This window comes from Ammospiza caudacuta, chromosome 32, assembly GCF_027887145.1.
Source record: "Ammospiza caudacuta isolate bAmmCau1 chromosome 32, bAmmCau1.pri, whole genome shotgun sequence".
NCBI lineage: Eukaryota > Metazoa > Chordata > Aves > Passeriformes > Passerellidae > Ammospiza > Ammospiza caudacuta.
This window is the reverse complement of record NC_080624.1, coordinates 3568966-3596960: the sequence shown is the minus strand read 5'-3', so window position 1 is coordinate 3596960 and position 27995 is coordinate 3568966. Positions and strand designations below refer to the sequence as shown.

The 27995-nt window shown below is 52.5% G+C and overlaps 1 protein-coding gene across 1 annotated transcript in view; it reads left to right on the top strand.

Annotated features, from left to right (window-relative positions):
• FLNA (filamin A) overlaps positions 1-27992 on the top strand; it is a gene marked incomplete at its 3' end in the record, with an annotated part of 93231 nt that extends 65239 nt beyond the window's left edge. The window contains exons 35-46 of the mRNA XM_058822313.1: positions 1151-1324; positions 2362-2526; positions 3350-3553; positions 4852-5004; positions 6322-6444; positions 9376-9642; positions 10665-10802; positions 15347-15462; positions 22168-22300; positions 23585-23761; positions 25803-26021; positions 27868-27992. Coding sequence (XP_058678296.1) covers positions 1151-1324; positions 2362-2526; positions 3350-3553; positions 4852-5004; positions 6322-6444; positions 9376-9642; positions 10665-10802; positions 15347-15462; positions 22168-22300; positions 23585-23761; positions 25803-26021; positions 27868-27992 — 1994 coding nt within the window. The remainder of the gene's footprint in view (positions 1-1150; positions 1325-2361; positions 2527-3349; positions 3554-4851; positions 5005-6321; positions 6445-9375; positions 9643-10664; positions 10803-15346; positions 15463-22167; positions 22301-23584; positions 23762-25802; positions 26022-27867) is intronic.
• Positions 27993-27995: the final 3 nt, after the last annotated feature.

The window sequence follows — 27995 nt, the reverse complement described above, 5'->3', positions numbered from 1 at the left end:
CTGTCCCTCACCCTGACCCCCCGCTGTCCCCAGCTGTCCCCGTGTCCCCAGGGGGGCTGTCCCTGGCCGTGGAGGGTCCCTGACCGTGTCCGTGTGTCCGTCTGTCCTTAGGGGGTCTGTCCCTGTCCTTAACTGTCCGTCTGTCCTTAGGGGGTCTGTCCCTGGCCGTGGAGGGCCCCAGGCTGTCCCTGTGTCCCCAGGCTGTCCCTGACCGTGTCCATGTGTCCGTCTGTCTGCAGACGGTCTGTCCCTGGCCGTGGAGGGTCCCTGACCGTGTCCGTGTGTCCGTCTGTCCGCAGACGGTCTGTCCCTGACCGTGTCTGTGTGTCCGTCTGTCCTTAGGGGGCTGTCCCTGGCCGTGGAGGGCCCCAGGCTGTCCCTGACCATGTCCCCATGTCCGTCTGTCCTCAGGGGGTCTGTCCCTGGCCGTGGAGGATCCCTGACCGTGTCCCTGTGTCCCCAGTCTGTCCCTGACCGTGTCCGTGTGTCCGTCTGTCCTTAGGCGGTCTGTCCCTGGCTGTGGAGGGTCCCAGTCTGTCCCTGTGTCCCCAGTCTGTCCCTGACCGTGTCCGTGTGTCCGTCTGTCTGCAGACGGTCTGTCCCTGGCCGTGGAGGATCCCAGGCTGTCCCTGTGTCCCCAGTCTGTTGCTGACCGTGTCCGTGTGTCCGTCTGTCCTCAGGGGGTCTGTCCCTGGCCGTGGAGGGTCCCTGACCGTGTCCCTGTGTCCCCAGTCTGTCCCTGTGTCCCCAGTCTGTCCCTGACCGTGTCCGTGTGTCCGTCTGTCCGCAGGCGGTCTGTCCCTGGCCGTGGAGGATCCCAGGCTGTCCCTGTGTCCCCAGTCTGTTGCTGACCGTGTCCCTGTGTCCGTCTGTCCGCAGGCGGTCTGTCCCTGGCCATGGAGGGCCCCAGGCTGTCCCTGTGTCCCCAGTCTGTTGCTGACCGTGTCCGTGTGTCCGTCTGTCCTCAGGGGGTCTGTCCCTGGCCGTGGAGGATCCCTGACCGTGTCCCTGTGTCCCCAGTCTGTTGCTGACCGTGTCCGTGTGTCCGTCTGTCCTCAGGGGGTCTGTCCCTGGCCGTGGAGGATCCCTGACCGTGTCCCTGTGTCCCCAGTCTGTTGCTGACCGTGTCCGTGTGTCCGTCTGTCCTTAGGGGGTCTGTCCCTGGCCGTGGAGGGCCCCTCCAAGGCCGAGATCAGCTGCCAGGACAACGGGGACGGCACCTGCTCCGTGTCCTACCTGCCCGTGCTGCCCGGGGACTACGGCATCGTGGTCAAGTACAACGACAAGCACATCGCTGGCAGCCCCTTCACCGCCAGGATCACGGGTAAAAACAGCAAAATCCGGGGAAAAAAACAAAAAAAAACCTGAAAAAATGAGAAAAAAATCCACAAAAAACCCCCCAAAAGCCCTGACAAACACACCTGGGGTCACTGGCACATCGCTGGCAGCCCCTTCACCGCCAGGATCACGGGTAAAAACAGCAAAATCCGGGGAAAAATGAAAAAATCTGGGAAAAAAACGAAAAAAAAACCTGAAAAAATGAGAAAAAATGAGGAAAAAATCCACAAAACCCCCCCAAAAAAAACCTCACCAAAAAACTCCCCAAAAGCCCTGACAAACACACCTGGGGTCACTGGCACATCGCTGGCAGCCCCTTCACCGCCGGGATCACGGGTGAGGAACACAGAATTGGGGAAAAAACACAAAAATTTGGGGAAAAAAAAAAAAAAACCCTGAAAAAAATGAGGAAAAAAACCACAAAAAACCCCAAAAAACTGACTGAAAACCTGACCTGGGGTCACTGGCACATCGTGGGCAGCCCCTTCACCGCCATGATCACCGGTAAAAATAGCAAAATCTGGGAAAGAACAAAAAAATCTGGGGAAAAACTAAAAAAAACCTGAAAAACCCCCAAAAAATCTCTGAAAAAAACAGGAAGAAAACCCCAAAAAAACCTGTAAAAACCCCACCAAAAACCCGACCTGGGGTCACTGGCACATCGCTGGCAGCCCCTTCACCGCCGGGATCACAGGTGAGGAACACAGAATTGGGGAAAAAACACAAAAATTTGGGGACAAACAACAAAAAAAAAAAAAAAAAAAAAAAGAAAAAAAGAGAAAAAAATGAGGAAAAAAACCCCAAAAAACTGACTGAAAACCTGACCTGGGGTCACTGGCACATTGCTGGCAGCCCCTTCATGGCCAGGATCACGGGTGAGGAACAAAAATTGGAGAAAAAAACTGAATAAAACCCTTAAAAAATGAGAAAAATCCCCAAAAAACCTGCAAAAACGACCCCGCTGACCCCTGGGTGACCCCCTGACCCCTGGGTGACCCCCGTGTGTCCCCTGTGTCCCCTCAGGTGACGATTCCCTGCGCCAGTCCCACCTCAAGGTCGGCGCCTCGGCCGAGATCCCGCTGGACATGGGGGACATTGGGGACCTGAGCCAGCTCAGCGCCACCGTCACCGCGCCCTCGGGGCGGCGCGAGCCCTGCACGCTCAAACGGCTGAGGGACGGCCACCTGGGTGAGGGGACATTGGGGACAATGGGACGGCCACCTGGGTGAGGGGACATTGGGGACACCATTGGGGACATTGGGGACATGGAGCCCTGCACGCTCAAACGGCTGAGAGACGGCCACCTGGGTGAGGGGACATTGGGGACACCATTGGGGACATTGGGGACATTGGGGACATGGAGCCCTGCACGCTCAAACGGCTGAGAGACGGCCACCTGGGTGAGGGGACATTGGGGACATCATTGGGGACACCATTGGGGACATCATTGGGGTCATGGAGCCCTGCACGCTGAAACGGCTGAGGGACGGCCACCTGGGTGAGGGGACATTGGGGACATCATTGGGGACATTGGGGACATTGGGGACATGGAGCCCTGCACGCTCAAACGGCTGAGAGACGGCCACCTGGGTGAGGGGACATTGGGGACACCATTGGGGACACCATTGGGGACATCACTGGGGACATGGAGCCTTGCACAACAGCCACCTTGGTGAGGGGACACTGCTGGGGACATCATTGGGGACACTGGGGACATTGTACCCCGTATCTCTGTCCCTGTACTCTCACTGTCCCTGTGTCCCTGTCCCTGTGTGTGACATGTCCCTGTCCCTGTCCCCATGTGTGACACATCCCTGTCCCCGCAGGCATTTCCTTTGTGCCCCAGGAGGTGGGGGAGCACCTGGTCCATGTCACCCGCGGGGGACAGCCCCTGTCCCTGTGTCCCTGTGTGTGTGACATGTCCCTGTCCCTGTGTGTGACATGTCCATATCCCTGTGTGTCACATGTCCCTGTCCCTGTCCCCATGTGTGACACATCCCTGTCCCCGCAGGGATCTCGTTTGTCCCCCAGGAGGTGGGGGAGCACCTGGTCCATGTCACCCGCGGGGGACAGCCGCTGCCCCGCAGTCCCCTGGCCGTCACCATCAGCCAGGCCGAGCTCGGGGACGCCTCGCGGGTGCTGCTGCGGGGCCCCGGCCTGAGCGAGGGCACCACGTTCCAGCCGGCCCAGTTCACCATCGACACCCGCCAGGCCGGTGAGACGGGGAGCACTGGGAGCACTGGGAATGGCACTGGGAGGGGATATGGGGACATTGGGGACAATGGGAATGGCACTGGGGACACAACTGGGACTGGGCCTGAGCGAGGGCACCACGTTCCAGCCGGCCCAGTTCACCATCGACACCCGCCAGGCCGGTGACACTGGGATGGACTGGGAGGGACTGGGAGCACTGGGAGCACTGGGAGGGACTGGGAGCACTGGGAATGGCACTGGGAGGGGGTATGGGGACACTGGGGACACTGGGAATGGCACTGGGGACACTGGGAGTGACTGGGACTGGGCCTGAGCGAGGGCACCACGTTCCAGCCAGCCCAGTTCACCATCGACACCCGCCAGGCCGGTGACACTGGGATGGACTGGGATGGACTGGGAGGGACTGGGACAGACTAGGAATGGCACTGGGAGGGGGTATGGGGACACTGGGGACACTGGGAATGGCACTGGGGACACTGGGAGTGACTGGGACTGGGCCTGAGCGAGGGCACCACGTTCCAGCCGGCCCAGTTCACCATTGACACCCGCCAGGCCGGTGACACTGGGATGGACTGGGAGGGACTGGGAGGGACTGGGACAGACTGGGAATGGCACTGGGAGGGGGTATGGGGACACTGGGGACAATGGGAATGGCACTGGGGACACTGGGGGTGACTGGGACTGGGCCTGAGCGAGGGCACCATGTTCCAGCCAGCCCAGTTCACCATCGACACCCGCCAGGCCGGTGACACTGGGATGGACTGGGAGGGACTGGGAGCACTGGGAGGGACTGGGAGCACTGGGACGGACTGGGAGCACTGGGACGGACTGGGAGCACTGGGACAGACCGGGAATGGCACTGAAAGGGGATTTGGGGACACTGGGGACACTGGGAATGGCACTGGGGACATTGGGAGTGACTGGGACTGGGCCTGAGCGAGGGCACCACGTTCCAGCCGGCCCAGTTCACCATCGACACCCGCCAGGCCGGTGACACTGGGATGGACTGGGACAGACTGGGAGCACTGGGAGCACTGGGAGGGACTGGGACACTGGGAATGGCACTGGGAGGGGGTATGGGGACATTGGGGACAATGGAAGTGGCACTGGGGACACTGGGAGTGACAGGGACTGGGCCTGAGCGAGGGGCACTGGCAGTGACTGGGGTGGCACTGGGAGGGACTGGGGGCACTGGGAGGGGGTTTGGGGACACTGGTTTGTACTGGGGGATTTGGGGTTTTTTGGGGTGGATTTTCTGGGGGTTTTTGGGGTCTGTCCTCACTCTGTGACCCCCCCCAGGGTACGGGGGGCTGAGCCTGTCCATCGAGGGCCCCAGCAAGGTGGACATCACCACGGAGGAGCTGGAGGACGGCACGTGCCGCGTGTCCTACTGCCCCACCGAGCCCGGCAACTACATCATCTCCGTCAAATTCGGGGAGCAGCACGTGCCCGGTGAGAGCGGGGGGCACCGGGGGGCACCGGGAGGGGATTTGGGGACACTGGGGGGGCACTGGGAGGGGGTTTGTGGGGGACTGGGGGGGACTGGGAAGGAATGGGAGGGACTGGGAGGGGATTTGGGGACACTGGGGGAGTTTGTGGGGGACTGGGGGAGACTGGGGGAATTTGGGGACACTGGGAGGGACTTGGAGGGGATTTGGGGACACTGGGGGGGATTGGGGGGGGACTGGGAGGGACTGGGAGGGGATTTGGGGACACTGGGGGGGATTGGGGGGGACTGGGAGGGGATTTGGGGACACTGGGGGGCACTGGGAGGGGATTGGGAGGCACTGGAGGGGACTTGGGGGGCACTGGGGGTACTGGGGGGGACTGGGAAGGAATGGAAGGGAATTTGGGGACACTGGGAGGGACTGGGAGGGGATTTGGGGACACTGGGGGGGACTAGAGGGGCACTGGGGGGACTGGGGGGGACTGGGAGGGGATTTGGGGACACTGGGGGGGACTGGGAGGGGATTTGGGGACACTGGGGGGGACTGGGGGGGACTGGGAAGGGATTGGGGGGCACTGGGAGGGACTGGGAGTGGACTGGGAACACTGGGGGGGACTGGGAGGGGATTTGGGGATACTGGTTTGCACTGGGAGGGAACTGGGAGGGTGTCTGGGAACACTGGGAGGGGATTTGGGGATACTGGGAGGGACTGGGAGGGGATTGGGAGGGGATTTGGGGACACTGGGAGGGGATTGGGAGGGACTGGGAGCAACTGGGAGGGGATTTAAGGATACTGGGAGGGACTGGGAGGGACTGGGAGGGGGTTTGGAGGGACTGGGAGGGACTGGGGGGGTTCTGAACCTCAGAGGAATTCGGAGATTTTAGGGGGGGGGGGGGGTTCTGGGGGAATTTGGGGGAGCTCTGGGGGTCCCGAGTGACCCCAATCCCCCTCCCCAGGGAGCCCCTCCTGGGTGGGGGTGCCGGGGCTGGGGGAGCCTCATTTGGGGCATTTTGGGGGGATTTTGGGGGTTCCAAACTCAGGGGAATTCGGAGATTTTGGGGGGGTCCTGGGGGTCTCAGGAGGTTTTTGGGGGGTCCCGAGTGACCCCAATCCCCCTCCCCAGGGAGCCCCTTCTGGGTGACGGTGCTGGGGTTGGGGGAGCCTCATTTGGGGGAGTTTTGGGGGGATTTTGGGGGTTCCAAACTCAGGGGAATTCGGGGATTTTGGGGGGGTTCTGAACTCGGGGAAATTCGGGGATTTTGAGGGGGGTTCTGGGAGAATTTGGGGGGTCCCGAGTGACCCCAATCCCCCCCCTCCCCAGGGAGCCCCTTCTCGGTGAAGGTGACGGGCGAGGGCCGGGTCCGCGAGAGCATCACCCGGCGGCGCCGCGCCCCCCCCGAGGCCAGCGTGGGCACCCCCTGCGACCTCAGCCTCAAAATGCCCGGTGAGGGTCGGGGGGGGCCTGGGGGGGTCCTGGAGGGGTTTTGGGGGAGTTTTGGGGGGGGGTTGGGGGTTCTTCAGGGGGTCCTGAGTGTCCTCATGGAGCCCCTGAGCATCCCTGGAGGTGTCCTGGGGGGGGTCTGGGGGTCCTGGGGGGGGTCCTGGAGCGATTTTGGGGGGCTTTGGGGGTCCTGAGTGTCCTCATGGAGCCCCTGAGCATCCCTGGAGGTGTCCTGGGGGTCCTGGAGCGATTTTGGGGGGTTTTGGGGGTCCTGAGTGTCCTCATGGAGCCCCTGAGCATCCCTGGAGGGGTCCTGGGGGTCCTGGAGGGGGTTTTGGGGGAGTTTCGGGGGTCCTTGGGGGATTTTTGAGTGACCTGGGGGTGTTTTGGGGGTCCTGAGTGTCCCCCAGGGACCTTTGCTTGGCTTTTTTCCCCCCTTTCTTTTTCTTTTTTCCTTTTTTTTCCCCCCTTTTTCCCCAGAACTTTCAGGTGACTGCAGGTGATCGGCCCCACATGGAACTTTTCCCCTAAATAACCCCATTTTCCCCTAAATAATCCCATTTTCCCCTAAATAATCCCATTTCCCCCCCAATAATCCCATTTTTCCCCATTTTTTCCATTTTCCCCCCAGAACTCTCCATCTCCGATGTCGCAGCCCAGGTCACCGGTCCCACACTGATCATTTTTACCCCATTTTTACCCCATATTCCCCCAGAACTCTCATTTTTACACCATTTTCCCTGGTTTTTCCCCATTTCCCCCATTTTTTCCCCCAGAGCTGTCCATCTCAGACGTCACCACACAGGAGACCAGTCCCATATTGACAATTTTAACCCTAATAATTCCATTTTTTCCCTCATTTTTCCTCCAGAACTCTCCATCCTGGATGTCACGGCGCAGGTGGCCGGTCCCGCACTGACCATTTCCCATAAATAACCTCCTTTTTCCCCATTTTTTCCCCATTTTTCCCGTTTTTTACCCCATTTTCCCCCAGAACTCTCCATCTTGGACGTCACTGCCCAGGTGACCAATCCCACACTGACCATTTCCCATAAAAAACCCATAAATAACCCCATTTTTCCCCATTTTTTCCCCATTTTCACCATTTTTACCCCATTTCCCCCCAGAGCTCTCCATCTCAGACGTGACCGCGCAGGTGGCCGATCCCACACTTACCGTTTCCCATAAATAACACAAATAATCCCATTTTTCCCCCAATTTTCCCCCATTTCCCCCCAGAACTCTCCATCTCGGATGTCACTACCCAGGTGACCAATCCCACACTGACCATTTCCCATAAATAACCCCAATAATCCCATTTTTCCCGTTTTTCACCCCATTTCCCCCCAGAGCTCTCCGTCTCGGACATGACCGCGCAGGTGGCCGGTCCCACACTGACCGTTACCCATAAATAACCTCATTTTTCCCCATTTTTCCCTATTTTTACCCCATTTTTCCCCCATTTCCCCCCAGAGCTCTCCATCTCGGACGTCACCGCGCAGGTGGCCGGTCCCACACTGACCATGTCCCATAAATAACCCATAAATAACCCCATTTTTCCCCATTTTTTCCCCATTTTCCCCATTTTTACCCCCTTTCCCCCCAGAGCTCTCCATCTCGGATGTCACTGTGCAGGTGGCCGGTCCCACACTGACCATTCCCCATAAATAACCCCAATAACCCCATTTTTCCCGTTTTTTCCCCCATTTCCCCCCAGAACTCTCCATCTTGGACGTCACTACCCAGGTGACTAATCCCACACTGACCATTTCCCATAAATAACCCTATTTTTTCCCTATTTTTCCCCCATTTTTACCCCATTTTTCCCCCCAGAGCTCTCCATCTCGGACGTCACCTCGCAGGTGGCCGGTCCCACACTGACCATTTCCCATAAATAACCCATAAATAACCCCATTTTTCCCCATTTTTTCCCCATTTTCCCCATTTTTACCCCATTTCCCCCCAGAGCTCTCCATCTCAGACGTGACCGCGCAGGTGGCCGGTCCCACACTGACCATTTCCCATAAATAACTCAATTTTTCCCCATTTTTTCCCCCATTTTCCCCCCATTTCCCCCAGAGCTCTCTGTCTTGGACGTCACTGCCCAGGTGACCAATCCCATTTTTCCCCATTTTCCCCCCATTTCCCCCCAGAACTCTCCATCCTGGATGTCACTGTGCAGGTGGCCGGTCCCACACTGACCATGTCCCATAAATAACCCCAATAATCCCATTTTTCCCCCATTTTTCCCCCCAGAGCTCTCCGTCTCGGACGTGACCGCGCAGGTGGCCGGTCCCACACTGACCATTCCCCATAAATAACTCAATTTTTCCCCATTTTTCCCCCATTTCCCCCCAGAGCTCTCCGTCTCAGACGTGACCGCGCAGGTGACCAATCCCACACTGACCATTCCCCATAAATAACTCAATTTTTCCCCATTTTTCTCCCATTTTTACCCCATTTTCCCCCCAGAGCTCTCCATCTCGGACGTGACCGCGCAGGTGGCCAATCCCACACTGACCATTCCCCATAAATAACCCAAATAATCCCATTTTTCCTCATTTTTACCCCATTTTTCCTGTTTTTTCCCCCATTTTCCCCCCAGAGCTCTCCGTCTCGGATGTGACCGCGCAGGTGGCCGGTCCCACACTGACCATGTCCCGTAAATAACTCAATTTTTCCCCATTTTTCTCCCATTTTTACCCCATTTTCCCCCCAGAGCTCTCCGTCTCGGACGTGACCGCGCAGGTGGCCAATCCCACACTGACCATTTCCCATAAATAACCCCAATAATCCCATTTTTCCTGTTTTTTCCCCCATTTTCCCCCCAGAGCTCTCCGTCTCGGACGTCACCGCGCAGGTGGCCAATCCCACACTGACCATTTCCCATAAATAACCCCAATAATCCCATTTTTCCCCCATTTTTCCCCCCAGAGCTCTCCGTCTCGGACGTCACCGCGCAGGTGGCCGGTCCCTCGGGGCAGCCGGTGGCCGCGCAGGTGGTGCCCGGCTCCGGGGGCACCGTCGGGGTCCGGTTCGTGCCGCAGGAGACGGGCGCCCACCGCGTCAGCGTCAAGGACCGCGGCCAGCACGTGCCCGGGAGCCCCTTCCAGTTCACCGTGGGACCCCTGGGCGAGGGCGGCGCCCACAAGGTCCGGGCTGGGGGGCCCGGGCTGGAGAGGGCCGAGGCCGGGACCCCCGGTGAGTGCCCCAAAATTGGCATGGGGGACCCTGAAAGTGGGGAGGGGGGCGCTGGAAATGAGGGAAGGGTGCTGGAAAATGGGGAGGGGGGCACTGAAAATGGGATGGGGGCACTGGAAATGAGGGAAGGATGCTGGAAAATGGGGAGGGGGGCACTGGAAATGGGGAGGGGGGCACTGGAAATGGGGAGGGGGCACTGAAAATGGGGAGGGGGACACTGAAAATGAGGGAAGGATGCTGGAAAATGGGGAGGGGGGCACTGAAAATGCAGAGGGGGGCACTGAAAATGGGGAGGGGGCACTGGAAATGGGGAGGGGGCACTGGAAATGGGATGGGGGCACTGGAAATGGGGAGGGGGGTGCTGAAAATGGGGAGGGGGGCACTGAAAATGAGGGAAGAATGCTGGAAAATGGGGAGGGGGACCCCAAAAATGGGGAGGGGGACCCCGAAAATGGGGAGGGGGACCCTGAAAATGGGGAGGGGGCACTGGAAATGGGGAGGGGGACCCCAAAAATGGGATGGGACCAAGGGTCTCTGTGGCCTTATAGGGGAATTTGTCGGATTTACCCCACACTGCAGGGTTTGGGGTGGTTTCTGGGGTTTTTGGGGGTTTTGGGGTGGTTTTTGGGGTGAATTTTAGGATTTTTGGGGTTCCCTGAACCCCTTTCCCCCCTCCCCAGCCGAGTTTGGTGCCCAGCCCCACAGTGCGGGGCCGGGGGTCTCGGTGTCCTTATGGGGGAATTTATGGGGTTTTTGGGGTTTTCCCAGCACAGCCATGGTTTCTGGGGTTTTTGGGGTTTTTGGTGGTTTTTGGGGTTTTTGGGGTTCCCTGACCCCTTTCCCCCCTCCCCAGCCGAGTTTGGTGTCCAGCCCCACAGTGCGGGGCCGGGGTTCTCGGTGTCCTTATGGGGGAATTTATGGGGTTTTTGGGGTTTTCCCAGTACAGCCCTGGTTTATGGGGTTTTTTGGGGTGATTTTTGGGGTTTTTGGGGTTCCCTGACCCCCGTTTTCCCCCTCCCCAGCCGAGTTCAGCATCTGGACGCGCGAGGCCGGCGCCGGGGGTCTCTCCATCGCCGTCGAGGGTCCCAGCAAGGCCGAGATCGCCTTCGAGGACCACAAGGACGGGTCCTGCGGGGTCTCCTACGTGGTGCAGGAGCCCGGTCAGTGCAGGATTTGGGGTTTTTATGGGGTTTTATGGGGTTTTTTGTAGGATTTGGGGGTTTTATGGGGTTTTTGCGGGGTTTTTATGGGGTTTTTGTGGGATTTGGGGTTTTTATGGGGTTTTTATGGGATTTGGGGTTTTGCACAAAGACGGGTCCTGCGGGGTCTCCTACGTGGTGCAGGAGCCCGGTCAGTGCAGGATTTGGGGTTTTATGGGGTTTTATGGGTTTTTTTTTGTAGGATTTGGGGTTTTTATGGGGTTTTTATGGGGTTTTTATGGGTTTTTTTTGGTAGGATTTGGGGGTTTTATGGGGTTTTTGTGGGGTTTGGGGTTTTGCCACAAGGACGGGTCCTGCGGGGTCTCCTACGTGGTGCAGGAGCCCGGTCAGTGCAGGATTTGGGGTTTTATGGGGTTTTATGGGTTTTTTTTGTAGGATTTGGGGTTTTTATGGGGTTTTTATGGGGTTTTTATGGGTTTTTTTTGGTAGGATTTGGGGGTTTTATGGGGTTTTTGTGGGGTTTGGGGTTTTGCCACAAGGACGGGTCCTGCGGGGTCTCCTACGTGGTGCAGGAGCCCGGTCAGTGCAGGATTGGGGTTTTTATGGGGTTTTTATGGGGTTTTGGTGGGATTTTGGGGTATTTTTGTAGGATTTGGGGGTTTTACGGGGTTTTTATGGAGTTTTTATGGGGTTTTATGGGGTTTTTTTGGGGTTTTTATGGGATTTGGGGTTTTGCCACAAAGACGGGTCCTGCGGGGTCTCCTACGTGGTGCAGGAGCCCGGTCAGTGCAGGATTTGGGGTTTTATGGTGTTTTATGGGTTTTTTTGTAGGATTTGGGGTTTTTTATGGGGTTTTTGTGGGGTTTTTCTGGGGTTTTTATGGGGTTTTTGTGGGGTTTTTATGGGGTTTTTATGGGGTTTTTATGGGGTTTTTATGGGGTTTTTATGGGGTTTGGGGTTTTGCCACAAGGGCGGGTCCTGCGGGGTGCAGGAGCCCGGTCAGTGCAGGATTGGGGTTTTTATGGGGTTTTTTATGGGGTTTTTGTGGGATTTTGGGGTTTTTATGGGGTTTTTGTAGGATTTGGGGTTTTTATGGGGTTTTGGGGGGGTTTTTATGGGGTTTGAGGGGTTCTGTGGGATTTGGGGTTTTGCCTTCAAGGACCACAAGGACGGGTGCTGCGGGGTGCAGGAGCCCGGTCAGTGCAGGATTGGGGTTTTATGGGGTTTTTATGGGGTTTTTTGGGGGGTTTTTAAGGGGTTTTAATGGGTTTTTTTATGGGATTTGGGGGTTTTGGGGTGGGATTTTTAGGATTTTGGTGTTTTTGGGGTCAGACCCCTTCCCCTAATCCCAAATCCCCGCAGGTGACTACAAGGTGTGGGTGAAGTTCAACGACAGCTCAGACCCGGGAGTGGGGACAGAGCCGGGTTTTGGGGGATTTTTAGGGACACAGGAGCAGTTTTTGGGGTGGGATTTTTGGGATTTTTTTGAGCAGGATTTTGGGGTTTTTGGTCCCAAACCCTAATCCCATCCCCTCCCAGGTGACTACGAGATGTCGGTGAAGTTCAACGACAGCTCAGCCCCGAGAGTGGGGACAGAGCCGGGTTTTAGGGGATTTTGGAGCGGGATTTTTGGGGGGTTTGGGAATTTTGATCAAGGTTTTGGGGTTTTTAGGGTGGGTTTTTGGGGTTTTTGGTCCCAAACCCTAACCCCAAAATCCCTTCAGGTGACTACGAGGTGTGGGTGAAGTTCAATGACAGCACATCCCTGAGAGAGGGGACAGAAAGGGAACAAAGCCGAGTTTAGGGAATTTTGGAGCGGGATTTTTAGGGGATTTTGGGTTGGGATTTTTGGGATTTTTTGAGCAGGATTTTGGGAGTTTTTTGAGCAGGATTTTGGGGTTTTTGGTCCCAAACCCCAGACCCCAAAATCCCTTCAGGTGACTGTGAGGTGTGGGTGAAGTTCACCGACAGCGCATCCCCGAGAGAGGGGACAGAGCTGAGTTTAGGGGTTTTTGTAACGGGATTTTTGGGATTTTTTGAGCAGGATTTTGGGATTTTTTTTGAGCAGGATTTTGGGGTTTTTGGGGTCCCAACTAATCCCAATCCCTTCAGGTGACTACGAGGTGTGGGTGAAGTTCAATGACAGCACATCCCCGGGAGTGGGGACAGAGCCGGGTTTTAGGGGATTTTGGAGCGGGATTTTTGGGGGGTTTGGGAATTTTGATCAAGGTTTTGGGGTTTTTAGGGTGGGTTTTTGGGGTTTTTGGTCCCAAACCCTAACCCCAAAATCCCTTCAGGTGACTCCGAGGTGTGGGTGAAGTTCACCGACAGCGCATCCCCAAGAGAGGGGACAGAGCTGAGTTTTGGGGGATTTTTAGGGACACAGGAGCAGTTTTTGGGATGGGATTTTTGGGATTTTTTTTGAGCAGGATTTTGGGATTTTTTTTGAGCAGGATTTTGGGGTTTTTTTGAGCAGGATTTTGGGGTTTTTGGTCCCAAACCCTAATCCCATCCCCTCCCAGGTGACTACGAGGTGTGGGTGAAGTTCAACGACAGCTCAGCCCCGGGAGTGGGGACAGAGCCGGGTTTTGGGGGATTTTGGAGCGGGATTTTTGGGGGTTTTGGGATTTTTTGAGCAGGATTTTGGGTTTTTTAGGGTGGGATTTTTGGGGTTTTTGGGGTCCCAGCTAACCCCATCCCCTCTCAGGTGACTCCGAGGTGTGGGTGAAGTTCACCGACAGCACATCCCCGAGAGAGGGGACAGAGCTGAGTTTAGGGGTTTTTGTAACGGGATTTTTGGGATTTTTTGAGCAGGATTTTGGGGGTTTTGGGGTTTTTGGGGTCCCAGCTAATCCCAATCCCTTCAGGTGACTCCGAGGTGTGGGTGAAGTTCAATGACAGCACATCCCCGAGAGAGGGGACAGAGCCGGGTTTTGGGGGATTTTTAAGGACACAGGAGCAGTTTTTGGGGTGGGATTTTTGGGATTTTTTGAGCAGGATTTTGAGGTTTTTGGGGTGGGATTTTGGGGTTTTTGGGGTGGGTTTTTTGGGGTTTTTGAGGTCCCAACTAATCCCAATCCCTTCAGGTGACTGTGAGGTGTGGGTGAAGTTCACCGACAGCGCATCCCCGAGAGAGGGGACAGAGCTGAGTTTAGGGGTTTTTGTAACGGGATTTTTGGGATTTTTTTGAGCAGGATTTTGGGGTTTTTAGGGTGGGTTTTTTGGGGTTTTTGGGGTCCCAACTAATCCCAATCCCTTCAGGTGACTACGAGGTGTGGGTGAAGTTCAATGACAGCACATCCCCGGGAGTGGGGACAGAGCCGGGTTTTGGGGGATTTTGGAGTGGGATTTTTGGGGGGTTTGGGAATTTTGATCAAGGTTTTGGGGTTTTTAGGGTGGGTTTTTGGGGTTTTTGGGGTCCCAGCTAACCCCATCCCCTCTCAGGTGACTCCGAGGTGTGGGTGAAGTTCACCGACAGCACATCCCCGAGAGAGGGGACAGAGCTGAGTTTAGGGGTTTTTGTAACGGGATTTTTGGGATTTTTTGAGCAGGATTTTGGGGTTTTTGGGGTTTTTGGGGTCCCAACTAATCCCAATCCCTTCAGGTGACTCCGAGGTGTGGGTGAAGTTCACCGACAGCGCATCCCCGAGAGAGGGGACAGAGCTGAGTTTTGGGGGATTTTTAGGGACACAGGAGCAGTTTTTGGGATGGGATTTTTGGGATTTTTTTTGAGCAGGATTTTGGGATTTTTTTTGAGCAGGATTTTGGGGTTTTTGGTCCCAAACCCTAATCCCATCCCCTCCCAGGTGACTACGAGGTGTGGGTGAAGTTCAATGACAGCACATCCCCGGGAGTGGGGACAGAGCCGGGTTTTGGGGGATTTTGGAGCGGGATTTTTGGGGGTTTTGGGATTTTTTGAGCAGGATTTTGGGTTTTTTAGGGTGGGATTTTTGGGGTTTTTGGGGTCCCAGCTAACCCCATCCCCTCTCAGGTGACTCCGAGGTGTGGGTGAAGTTCACCGACAGCACATCCCCGAGAGAGGGGACAGAGCTGAGTTTAGGGGTTTTTGTAACGGGATTTTTGGGATTTTTTGAGCAGGATTTTGGGGTTTTTGGGGTTTTTGGGGTCCCAGCTAATCCCAATCCCTTCAGGTGACTCCGAGGTGTGGGTGAAGTTCAATGACAGCACATCCCCGAGAGAGGGGACAGAGCCGGGTTTTGGGGGATTTTTAAGGACACAGGAGCAGTTTTTGGGGTGGGATTTTTGGGATTTTTTGAGCAGGATTTTGAGGTTTTTGGGGTGGGATTTTGGGGTTTTTGGGGTGGGTTTTTTGGGGTTTTTGAGGTCCCAACTAATCCCAATCCCTTCAGGTGACTGTGAGGTGTGGGTGAAGTTCACCGACAGCGCATCCCCGAGAGAGGGGACAGAGCTGAGTTTAGGGGTTTTTGTAACGGGATTTTTGGGATTTTTTTGAGCAGGATTTTGGGGTTTTAGGGTGGGTTTTTTGGGGTTTTTGGGGTCCCAACTAACCCCAATCCCTGCAGGTGACTACGAGGTGTCGGTGAAGTTCAACGACGAGCACATCCCCGAGAGCCCCTTCGTGGTGACGGCCTCGGCCCCCAGCGACGCCGCGCGGCGTCTGACTGTTTCTAGCCTTCAGGTGAGGCACCTGGAGACCCCAAAAACCCCAAAAAAAACCCCCAAAAAACCCCAAAAAAATCCAGCACGGACACCCCCAGAGCGGGGGGGGCCCGGCCAGCGCAGCCCCCGCGGGACTGGGGGAGGTTTTGGGGTTTGTAGGGGCAGAGTTTGGGGTTTTAGGGGAAGTTTTGGGGTTTGTAGCTGAAAGTTTTGGGGTTTGCAGGGCAGGTTTGGGGTTTGTAGGGGAAGTTTTGGGGTTTTTAGAGGAAGTTTTGGAGTTTACAGGAACAGGTTTTGGGGTTTGTAGGGGAAGTTTTGGGGTTTGTAGGGGAAGTTTTGGGGTTTTAGGGGAAGTTTTGGGGTTTGTAGCTGAAAGTTTTGGGGTTTGTAGGGGCAGGTTTTGGGGTTTTAGGGGAAGTTTTGGGGTTTGTAGGGGAAATTTTGGGGTTTTAGGGGAAGTTTTGGGGTTTGTAGCTGAAAGTTTTGGGGTTTGCAGGGCAGGTTTGGGGTTTGTAGGGGCAGATTTTGGGGTTTTTGGAGGAAGTTTTGGGGTTTTAGGGGAAGTTTTGGGGTTTGCAGCTGAAAGTTTTGGGGTTTGTAGGGGCAGAGTTTGGGGTTTTAGGGGAAACTTTGGGGTTTTAGGGGAAGTTTTGGGGTTTGCAGGGCAGGTTTGGGATCTGTAGGGGCAGATTTTGGGGTTTTTGGAGGAAGTTTTGGGGTTTTTGGAGGAAGTTTTGGGGTTTGCAGCTGAAAGTTTTGGGGTTTGTAGGGCAGTTTTGAGGTTTGTAGGGGCAGATTTTGGGGTTTTTGGAGGAAGTTTTGGGGTTTGTAGGGGCAGATTTTGGGGTTTTTAGAGGAAGTTTTGGAGTTTACAGGAACAGTTTTGGGTTTGTAGGGGAAATTTTGGGGGTTTTAGGGGCAGTTTTTGGGGTGCTTTGGGGCAGTTTTTGGGGCAGTTTTTGGGGTGCTTTGGGGCAGTTTTTGGGGCAGTTTTAGGGTGCTTTAGGGGCAGTTCTTGGGGCAGTTTTGGGGTGCTTTAGGGCAGTTTTGGGGTGCTTTAGGGGCAGTTCTTGGGGCAGTTTTTGGGGCAGTTTTTGGGGCAGTTTAGGGGCAGTTCTTGGGGTGTTTTAGGGGCAGTTTTAGGGTGCTTTAGGGGCAGTTTTGGGGCAGTTTTTGGGGTGCTTTGGGGCAGTTTTTGGGGCAGTTTTTGGGGCAGTTTTAGGGGCAGTTTTAGGGTGCTTTAGGGGCAGTTTTGGGGCAGTTTTTGGGGTGCTTTGGGGCAGTTTTTGGGGCAGTTTTTGGGGCAGTTTTAGGGTGCTTTAGAGGCAGTTTTTGGGGCAGTTTTTGGGGTGCTTTAGGGCAGTTTAGGGGCAGTTTTGGGGCAGTTTTTGGGGCAGTGTAGGGGCAGTTTTGGGGCAGTTTAGGGGCAGTTTTTGGGGCAGTTTTGGGGCAGTTTTTGGGGCAGTTTAGGGGCAATTTTTGGGGCAGTTTTGGGGTCCCTGCGCTGGCCCAGCCCCTTTTGGGGGTGCCGGGGTCTCTCTGGTGTCGCTGCTAAAGGCTTTGAACAGGGGGGGGCGGGGGGGGCTCAGCGGGACCCAAAAAACCCCAAAATTGCCCCAAAACGGGGCCGGGGTCCCCTCTGGGCCCCGCTGACCCCTCCCCCCCCCAGGTAAGTGGGGGTCGGGGGGGGACCCCAAAATCTCCCCCCCCCCCTTTGGGGACCCTCAAACCCCTCCCCAAAAATTCCCAAATTTTGGGGAAAATCCCAAAAATAAAAATTTGGGATTTTGGGGTTTGGGGCTCCCCCAGGGGTCTGATTTGGGAGGATTTGGGGTTTAAATGAGAAAATTTGGAATTTTGGGGGGAGGATTTGGGGGGGAATTTGGGATTTCTCGGATTTTTCCCAAAATTTTGGAGATGAGAATTTGAGATTTTCCGATTTTCCCAAAATTTTTGAGAGGAGAATTTGAGATTTTCTAATTTTCCCCAAATATTTGGGGGTGAGAATTTGAGATTTTCTAATTTTCCCAAAATTTTTGAGATGAGAATTTGGGATTTTCTAATTTTCACAAAATTTTTGAGATGAGAATTTGAGATTTTCCGATTTTCCCCAAATATTTGGGGGTGGGAATTTGAGATTTTCCATCCCAAAAATATTTTTGGGATTTTCCAATTTTCCCAAATTTTTTTAGGGTGAGAATTTGGGATTTTCCATCCCAAAAATATTTTTGGGATTTTCCAATTTTCCCAATTTTTTGGGATGAAAATTTGAGATTTTCCAATTTCCCCCAAAATTTTCAGGGTGAGGTTTTGGGATTTTTCCAATTTTTTTTTTTTCCCAAATATTTGGGGTGAGAATTTGAGATTTTCCAATTTTCCCAATTTTTTGAAGATTTTGGGATTTTCCAACTTTCCCCATTTTTTTTAGGGTGAGATTGGGGTTTTCCACCCCAAAAAAAATTTTTTTGGGATAAAAATTTGGGATTTTCCTCTCCCAAAAACATTTGGGATTTTCCAAACGCTCCAAAATTTTGGGATGAAAATTTGGGAATTTTCCAAATTCCCCCCAAAAAATCTTTGGGGTTGGGAATTTGGGATTATTCCCCAAAAAATCAAATTTGGGATTGGGAAATTTTGGAATTTTCCAATTTTCCCAGAATTTTTGGGATGAAATTTTGGGGTTTTTCTGCCCCAAATTGAATTTTTGGGGTTTTTTTCCCTTTTTTTGTTTTTTTTTGAGTTCTTTTCTGGTTTTTTTTTTTTGTGTTTTTTGAGAGCTTTTTTATTGTTTTTATGGAGGTTTATTTGGGATTTTTGGGGCATTTTTGGAAGATTTTTTTTAATTTTTTGGGTTTTTTTTTCCCTTTCTTTGGGAGGTTTTGGGTTTTTTGTGGGGTTTTATTTGGGGTTTTTGTGGGATTTTTTTGGGGGATTTTTTGGCTTTTTTGGGATTTTTTTTTGCTTTTTTTGGGGCTTTTTGGGGAATTCTTTTGGGATTTTTTGGGGGAAAATTTTTTGCTTTTCGGGGTTTTTTTGGCAAGGATTGTTGGAGCATTTTTCGAGGATTTATTTTGGGTTTTTCTTGTTGATTTTTGGTTTTTTTTAGTTCTTTTTTGGTTTTTTTTGGTGTTTTTTGAGATCTTTTTTATTGTTTTTATGGAGGTTTATTTGGGATTTTTGGGGCATTCTTGGCAGATTTTTTTTAAAATTTTTGGGGGTTTTTTTTCCCTTTCTTTGGGATGTTTTGGGTTTTTTGTGGGGTTTTATTTGGGGTTTTTGTGGGATTTTTTTGGGGATTTTTTGGCTTTTTTGGGATTTTTTTGGCTTTTTTGGGATTTTTTTTGCTTTTTTGGGGCTTTTTGGGGAATTCTTTTGGGATTTTTTGGGGAAAATTTTTTGCTTTTCGGGTTTTTTTTTAACAAGGATTATTGGAGCATTTTTCGAGGATTTATTTTGGGTTTTTCTTGTTGATTTTTGTTTTTTTTTTGAGTTCTTTTTTGGGTTTTTTTGGTGTTTTTTGAGATCTTTTTTATTGTTTTTATGGAGGTTTATTTGGGATTTTTGGGGCATTTTTGGAAGATTTTTTTTTTTTATTTTTTGGGGGTTTTTTTCCCTTTCTTTGGGAGGTTTTGGGTTTTTTGTGGGGTTTTATTTGGGGTTTTTGTGGGATTTTTTTGGGAGGGATTTTTCTCTTTCTTTGGGTTTTTTGGGAGTTTTTGGGGTTTATTTTTGGTTTATTTTTGGTTTTTTGGGGGTTTCTTTGAGTTATTTTGGGGCTGTTTTTCTTTCTTTTGGGGTTTTTGATGTTGATTTTTTTGGGTTTCTTTTGTTGTTTTTCCTCTTTGTTTTTTGGGGGATTTTGGGGTTTTTTTGGAGCTTTTTGGGGTTTTTTTGTTTCTTTATCTTTGGGGTTCTTTGGCTTTTGGGGGAATTATTTGTGGTTTTTTTGTTTGATTTTTGTTATTTTTTCTCTTTTTTTTGTTTTATTTTCTATTTCTTTTATTTATTTTTTTGGGAGATTCCTTTGAGTTTTCTTTGGGATTTTTTCTTGGTTTTTTTTCCTCTTTCTTTGGGTTTTTTGGTTCTTGGGGGGATTTTTTGTTTTGTTTTTTTTTTATTTTTCTTATTTTTTTTCTCTCTGTTTCTGCTTTTTTTTTGTTTGATTTTTGTGGGATTTCTTTGAGTTCCCTTTGGGTTTTTTTCTTGTTTTATTTCTTTTTCTTTGCTTGGTTTTTGGTTTGTTTTTTGGGGGGTATTTTTCTTTTTTTTTTTTTTTTTTTTCTCTTTCTTTGTTTTTTGTTTTCATTTTTGGGAGATTTCTTTGAGTTTTTTTCTTGGTTTTTTTCCCTTTCTTTGGGTTTTTTTGGGATTTATTTGGGTTTTTTTGGGGATTTCTTTGGGTTTTTTTTGGGATTTCTTTGGGTTTTTTTTTGGATTTCTTTGGGGTTTTTTCATCTTTTTTTCTCTTTCTTTGGGCTGTTTCTATTTTTGTGCTTTGGGTGATGAATTCCCGGCCTTTTGTTGCTTTTTTCTTGCTCTTTTCTTATTTTTTCTCCTTTCTTTACATTTTTCCCCCATTTCCCCCCCATTGTGCGGCCCCCTGGCTGTGGGGGAGGCTCCCCGGGCTTTTTGGGGTGCCATTCCCATTTTTGGGGTGTCTGACTCCGTTTTTGGGGTGTCTGACTCCGTTTTTGGGGTGCCATTCCCATTTTTGGGGTGTCTGATGCATTTTTGGGGTGTCTGACTCCGTTTTTGGGGTACCATTCCCATTTTTGGGGTGTCTGACCCTGTTTGGGGTGTCTGTCCAGTTTTTGGGATGTCTGACCTCATGTTTGGGGTGTCTGACCCCGTTTTTGGGGTGTCTGATGCATTTTTGGGGTGTCTGATGCATTTTTGGGGTGTCTGACCTCATGTTTGGGGTGTCTGTCCCGTTTTTGGGGTGTCTGACCCCGTTTTTGGGGTGTCTGACCCCGTTTTTGGGGTGCCAGCCCTGTTTTTGGGGTCCCTGACCCCGTGTTTGGGGTGTCTGATGCATTTTTGGGGTGTCTGACCCATTTTTGGGGTCCCTGCCCCCGTGTTTGGGGTGCCATTCCCATTTCTGGGGTCCCTGACCCGTTTTTGGGGTGCCTGATGCATTTTTGGGGGTTCTGACCCTTTTTTGGGGTGCCTGACTCCGTTTTCGGGGTGCCATTCCTGGTTTTGGGGTGTCTGACCCCATTTTTGGGGTGTCTGATGCATTTTTGGGGTGTCTGACCCCGATTTTGGGGTGCCTGACCCGTTTTTGGGGTGCCTGGTTCATTTTTGGGGTGTCTGACCCCATTTTTGGGGTGTCTGACCCCGTTTTCGGGGTGCCAGCCCCGTTTTTGGGGTCCCTGACCCATTTTTGGGGTGTCTGACCCCGTTTTTGGGGTGTCTGACCCATTTTTGGGGTGCCTGGTTCATTTTTGGAGTGTCTGACCCCGATTTTGGGGTGTCTGACCCCGTTTTTAGGGTGTCTGCCCCGTTTTTGAGGTGTCTGACCCATTTTTGGGGTGTCTGATGCATTTTTGGGGTGCCATTCCCATTTCTGGGTTGCCTGACCCTGTTTTGGGGTGTCTGACCCGTTTTTGGGGTGCCTGGTTCATTTTTTGGGTGCCTGATGCATTTTTGGGGTCCCTGACCCATTTTTGGGGTGTCTGACCCCGTTTCTGGCATGTCTGACCCCGTTTATGGGGTGCCAGCCCCGTTTTTGGGGTGCCTGTCCCGTTTTTGGGGTGCCTGACCCGTTTTTGGGGTGCCTGTCCCGTTTTTGTGGTGTCTGACCCATTTTTGGGGTGTCTGACCCCGTTTCTGGCATGTCTGACCCCGTTTTTGGGGTGCCAGCCCCGTTTTTTGGGTGCCTGTCCCGTTTTTGTGGTGTCTGACCCATTTTTGGGGTGTCTGACCCATTTTTGGGGTGTCTGACCCATTTTTGGGGTGTCTGACCTGTTTTTGGGGTGCCTGATGCATTTTTGGGATGTCTGACCCCGTTTCTGGCATGTCTGACCCCGTTTTTGGGGTGTCTGACCCCGATTTTGGGGTGCCTGTCCCGTTTTTGGGGTGTCTGACCTCATGTTTGGGGTGCCATTCCCATTTTTGGGGTGCCTGTCCCGTGTTTGCGATGTCTGACCCGTTCTTGGGGTCCCTGACCCCATTTTTGGGGTGCCTGATGCATTTTTTGGGTGCTTGACTGCATTTTTGGGGTGTCTGACCCCATTTTTGGGGGGTCTGACCGTTTTTGCGATGTCTGACCCGTTTTTGGGGCCCCTGACCCCATTTTTGGGGTGCCTGATGCATTTTTGGGGTGTCTGACCCGATTTTGGGATGTCTGACCCCATTTTTGGGGCGCCTGGTTCGTTTTTGGGGTCCCTGACCCCATTTTTGGGGTGTCTGACCCCGTTTTTGAGGTGCCTGATTCATTTTTGGGGGTGTCTGACCCCATTTTTGGGGTCCCTGACTCCATTTTTGGGGTGCCAGCCCCGTTTTTGGGGTGCCAGCCCCGTTTTTGGGGTGCCTGACCCGTTTTTGGGGTGTCTGACCCCATTTTTGGGGTGTCTGACCCCGTTTTTGGGGTGCCAGCCCCGTTTTTGGGGTGTCTGACCCGTTTTTGGGGTGTCTGACCCCATTTTTGGGGTGTCTGACCCTGTTTTTGGGGTGCCAGCCCCGTTTTTGGGGTGCCTGACCCGTTTTTGGGGTGTTCCCGCAGGAATCGGGCCTCAAGGTTCACCAGCCCGCCTCGTTCGCCGTCAGCCTCAACGGGGCCCGCGGCGCCCTGGACGCCAAAGTTCACAGTCCCTCGGGGGCCGTGGAGGAGTGCCACATCTCCGAGGTCACCCCAGGTGAGGGGCACCCCCAAATGTGGGGCTGGACCCCAAAATCTCCCCCAAAAAATCCGGTGTTCCTACAAAAATCTGCAAATTTCACATCAAAATTGGCAAATTCCACCCCAAAATCTGCAAATTCCCAGAAAATCCTGCCCTGTTCCCAGCCCCAGGGTGGTGTCTCAGTTCTGGGGTCACCCCAGGTGAGGGACACCCCAAAATGTGGGGCTGAACCCCAAAATCTCCCCCAAAAAAATCCGGTGTTCCTACAAAAATCTGCAAATTTCACGGCAAAATTGGCAAATCCCACCCCAAAATCTGCAAATTCCTCCTCAAAATGGGGGCTCTGGGTGGTGTCGCAGCTCTGGGGTCACCTCAGGTGAGGGACACCCCAAAATCTGCAGTGACACCCCAAAAATCCCCAGAAATCCCTGAGAAAATGGAGCGTTCCTACAAAAATCTGCAAATTTCACGTCAAAATTGGCAAATTTCACCCCAAAATCTGCAAATTCCCATAAAATCCTGCCCAGTTCCCAGCCCCAGGGTGGTGTCTCAGTTCTGGGGTCACCCCACATGAGGGACACCCCAAAAATCCCCCAAAAAATGGAGAATTCCTACAAAATTTACTCCGTTCCCATAAAAATCAGCAAATTCCGACCCAAAATCTTCAATTCCAGCCCAAAATCTGCCCAGTTCCCATAAAAAATGGGGTTCAGGGGCGATTTTGGGGGTTCAGAGATTATTTTGGGGTCTCAGGTTCAATTTTGGGGTCTCAGGTTTAATTTTGGGGTCTCTTTTCCCCACACAAATCCGCCCACAGGAATTTGAGATTTCCAGAATTTTCCGGGATAATTTTGGGGTTTCAGGTTCAATTTTGGGGTCTCAGGTTTAATTTTGAGAGTTCAGGTTTAATTTTGGTGTCTCTTTTTCCCAGACAAATCCACGCACGGAAATTTGGGATCTCTGGAGTTTCAGGGACAATTTTGGGGTCTCGGGTTTAATTTCGGGATCCATTTTCCCCAGATAAATCCACCCACAGAAATTTGAGATTTCTGGAGTTTCAGGGGTAATTTTGGGGTTTCAAATTTAATTTTAGGATCCATTTTCCCCAGACAGATCCGCCCACAGAAATTTGGGATTTCCAGAGTTTCAAGGGTAATTTTGGGGTTTCAAATTTAATTTTAGGATCCATTTTCCCCAGACAAATCCACGCACGGAAATTTGGGATCTCTGGGATTTCAAGGATAATTTTGGGGATAATTTTAGGATCTCAAGTTTAATTTTGGGGTCTCTTTTCCCCAGACAAATACGCCGTGCGCTTCATCCCGCGGGAGAACGGCGTCTACTCCATCGACGTGAAGTTCGAGGGCTCCCACATCCCCGGGAGCCCCTTCAAGGTCCGGGTGGGAGAGCCAGGACAGGCCGGGGATCCGGGCCTGGTCTCGGCCTACGGGCCCGGCCTGGAGGGCGGCACCACAGGTACGGAATTTGAGGTGAAAAATGGGAATTTTGGGAAAAAATGGGGGTTTAGGGGGTGAGGGAGTGTGGAGGGGCACCACTGAGGGGGAAAAAATTAGAATTTTGGAGAAAAAATGGGAATTTTGGAGGGATCTGAGACAGGTTGGGGAGCCAGGCCTGGTCTCGGCCTACAGGCCTGGACTGGAGGGTGGCACCAGAGGGATGAAATGTGAGGGGGAAAAAAAAGGGAATTTTGGGGAAAAAATGTGAATTTAGGGGATGAGGGAATGGGAGGGAACCAGAAGTACCAGGAATTTGAGGGAAAAAATGGGAATTTTGGCGGAAAAATGGAAATCTGGGAGGGATCTGGGACAGGCCAGGGATCTGGGCCTGGTCTCAGCCTACGGGCCTGGCCATGGAATGTGAGGGGAAAAAATGGGAATTTTGGGAAAAAATGGGAATTTTGGGGAAAAAATTAGAATTTGGGAGGTTATGGGGCTGGGGGCACTGCAGGTACTGGGAATTTGAGGGGGAAAAATGGGAATTTGGGAGGGATCTGGGACAGGCCCAGTCTTGGCCTACAGGCCTGGCCCAGAGGGCAGCACCAGAGGTGTGGAATGTGAGGGGAAAAAAATGAGAATTTTGGGGAAAATGGGGAATTTTGGGGTTCTCAGAGGGGTCTGAACCCCCTCCCCATGGAATTTGGGGTTCAAACTCCTCCTTCCATGGAATTTGGGGGTCAAATCTTCTCCTTCCATGGAATTTGGAGGTCAAATCTTCTCCTTTCATGGAATGTGGGGTTCCAACTCCTCCTTCCATGGATTTTGTGGTTTCTCAATGATCTCCATGGGATTTGAGGTTCCTCGGTGGGGTCTGATTTTGGGATTTTGAGATTTTGGGGATACTTTCAGGTGGGCTTTTGGGGTCTCCATGAACCCCGTGGAATTTGGGTTTCCTCAATGATCTCCATGGAATTTGGGGTTTGGGGTTCTCCATGAGATTCCTGTGGGGATTTGGAGGTTTCTCAGTGGGGTCTGCATGACCCCCGTGGAATTTGGGTTTCCTCAATGATCTCCATGAAATTTGGGTTTCCTCAATGATCTCCACGGAATTTGGGTTTCCTCAATGATCTCCATGGAATTTGGGGGTTCTCCATGAGATTCCTGTGAGGATTTGGAGGTTTCTCAGTGGGGTCTCCATGAACCCTGTGGAATTTGGGTTTCCTCAATGATCTCCACGGAATTTGGGGGTTCTCCATGTGGGGATTTGGAGGTTTCTCAGTGGGGTCTGCATGAACCCCGTGGAATTTGGGTTTCCTCAATGATCTCCATGGAATTTGGGTTTCCTCAATGATCTCCATTGAATTTGGGGTTTGGGGTTCTCCATGAGATTCCTGTGGGGATTTGGAGGTTTCTCAGTGGGGTCTGCATGACCCCCGTGGAATTTGGGTTTCCTCAATGATCTCCATGAAATTTGGGTTTCCTCAATGATCTCCACGGAATTTGGGTTTCCTCAATGATCTCCATGGAATTTGGGGGTTCTCCATGAGATTCCTGTGAGGATTTGGAGGTTTCTCAGTGGGGTCTCCATGAACCCTGTGGAATTTGGGTTTCCTCAATGATCTCCACGGAATTTGGGGGTTCTCCATGTGGGGATTTGGAGGTTTCTCAGTGGGGTCTGCATGACCCCCGTGGAATTTGGGTTTCCTCAATGATTTCCATGGAATTTGGGTTTCCTCAATGATCTCCACGGAATTTGGGGTTTGGGGTTCTCCATGAGATTCCTGTGGGGATTTGGAGGTTTCTCAGTGGGGTCTGCATGACCCCCGTGGAATTTGGGTTTCCTCAATGATCTCCATGAAATTTGGGTTTCCTCAATGATCTCCATGGAATTTGGGTTTCCTCAATGATCTCCATGGAATTTGGGTTTCCTCAATGATCTCCACGGAATTTGGGGAGTTCTCCATGAGATTCCTGTGGGGATTTGGAGGTTTCTCAGTGGGGTCTGCATGAACCCCATGGAACTTGTGCCCCCTCAATGTGATTTTTGGGGTGTCCCTCAGGCTCCCCGGCCGAGTTTGTGGTGAACACGTCCAAGGCTGGCCCGGGAGCTCTGGCTGTGACCATCGAGGGTCCCTCCAAGGTGACCATGGAGTGCCACGAGTGCCCCGAGGGCTTCCGGGTCAGCTACACGCCCATGGCCCCCGGCAGTTACCTCATCACCATCAAATTCGGGGGGCCCCACCACATCGTGGGGAGCCCCTTCAAGGCCAAGATCACCGGTGAGTCCTGGGGACGGGGATTTGAGGGGTTAAATTTGGATTTTGGGGGTTTAAATTGGGATTTTTGGGGGTGTTTTGAGGGGATTATGGGGTCCCACCACATCGTGGGGAGCCCCTTCAAGGCCAAGATCACCGGTGAGTCCTGGGGACGGGGATTTGAGGGGTTAAATTGGGATTTTTGGGGGTTTAAATTGGGATTTATGGGATTTTGGGGGGGTTTTTGGGGTCCCACCACATCGTGGGGAGCCCCTTCAAGGCCAAGATCACCGGTGAGTGATGGGGATGGGGATTTCAGGGGTTAAATTTGGATTTTTGGGGGTTTAAATTGGGATTAATGGGATTTTGGGGGGGTTTTTGGGGCCCCAGCACATTGTGGGGAGCCCCTTCAAGGCCAAGATCACCGGTGAGTGATGGGGACGGGGATTTGAGGGGTTAAATTGGGATTTTTGGGGGTGTTTTGAGGGGGTTTTGGGGTCCCACCACATCGTGGGCAGCCCTTTCAAGGCCAAGATCACCGGTGAGTGATGGGGACGGGTGATTTTGGGGTTTAAATGGGATTTTTGGGGGGTTTTTGGGGGTGTTTTGAGGGGGTTTTGGGGTCCCACCACATCGTGGGGAGCCCCTTCAAGGCCAGGATCACCGGTGAGTCCTGGGGATGGGGATTTGAGGGGTTAAATTTGGATTTTGGGGGTTTAAATTGGGATTTATGGGGGATTTTTGGGGGGTTTTGGGGGTGTTTTGAGGGGGTTTTGGGGTCCCACCGCATCGTGGGCAGCCCTTTCAAGGCCAAGATCACCGGTGAGTGATGGCCAGGGAGTTTAAAGGGGATTTTGGGGGCATTAAATTGGGTTTTGGGGGGGTTTAATGGGGTTTTTGGGGATTTAAAGGAGTTTAAAGGGATTTAAATGGAGTTTGGGGGGGTTTAAATGTGGATTTGAGGGGGCTAAAGGGGAATTTCAAGGGGGTTTGAAGGGGTTTGGGGAGTTAAAAGGGGACTTAAATGAGTTTAAAGGGGGATTTGGGGTGGGTTGGGGGTATTTAAAGGAGGTTTGGGGGGAACTGGGGGGTTTGCAGAGGATTTGGGGGAAGTTTTGGGGATATTTCGGGTGGGATTTTGGGGTGAAACCACAGCCCAACCCCTGCTGTCAACACCCACCCTTCATTTTTCCCCTTCCCCCCGCAATTTCTTCACCTCTTGAATTTTTCCCATCCCAACCCCAGGGTTGGGAGGATTGGGGGGTTTTGGAGAGGATTTGGGGGAAGTTTTGGGGATATTTCGGGTGGGATTTTGGGGTGAAATTGCAGCCCAACCCCCGCTGTCAACACCCACCTTCATTTTTTCCCCTTCCCTTCGCAATTTTTTCACCTCTTGAATTTTTCCCATCCCAACCCCAGGGTTGGGAGGTTTGGGGGGAATTGGGGGACTTTGGAGAGGATTTGGGGGAAGTTTTGGGGGGATTTCGGGTGGGATTTTGGGGTGAAACCGCAGCCCAACCCCTGCTGGCAACACCCACCTTCATTTTTTCCCTTCCCCCCCCTCAATTTTTTCACCTCCCACCCCCGGAATTTTTCCCATCCCAACCGCAGGGCTGGGAGGTTTGGGGGGAACTGGGGGGTTTTGGAGAGGATTTGGGGGAAGTTTTGGGGATATTTCGGGTGGGATTTTGGGGTGAAATTGCAGCCCAAGCCCTGCTGTCAACACCCACCTTCATTTTTTCCCTTTCCCTTCGCAATTTTTTCACCTCTTGAATTTTTCCCATCCCAACCCCAACTTTCCCCCCCTCTGTGATTTTTATGATTTCCAACCCCAAATTTTGGGTGGTTTTGGGTTTTTTCCCCATTTCAGGGCCCCGCCTGGTGAGCAGCCACAGCCTCCGCGAGAGCGCCTCGGTGCTGCTGGACTCGGGGGGCCACGGAGGCCCCGCCCCCGGCCCCGCCCCCGCCGCCGCCCCCCCGGGACCCCCCAAATTCTCC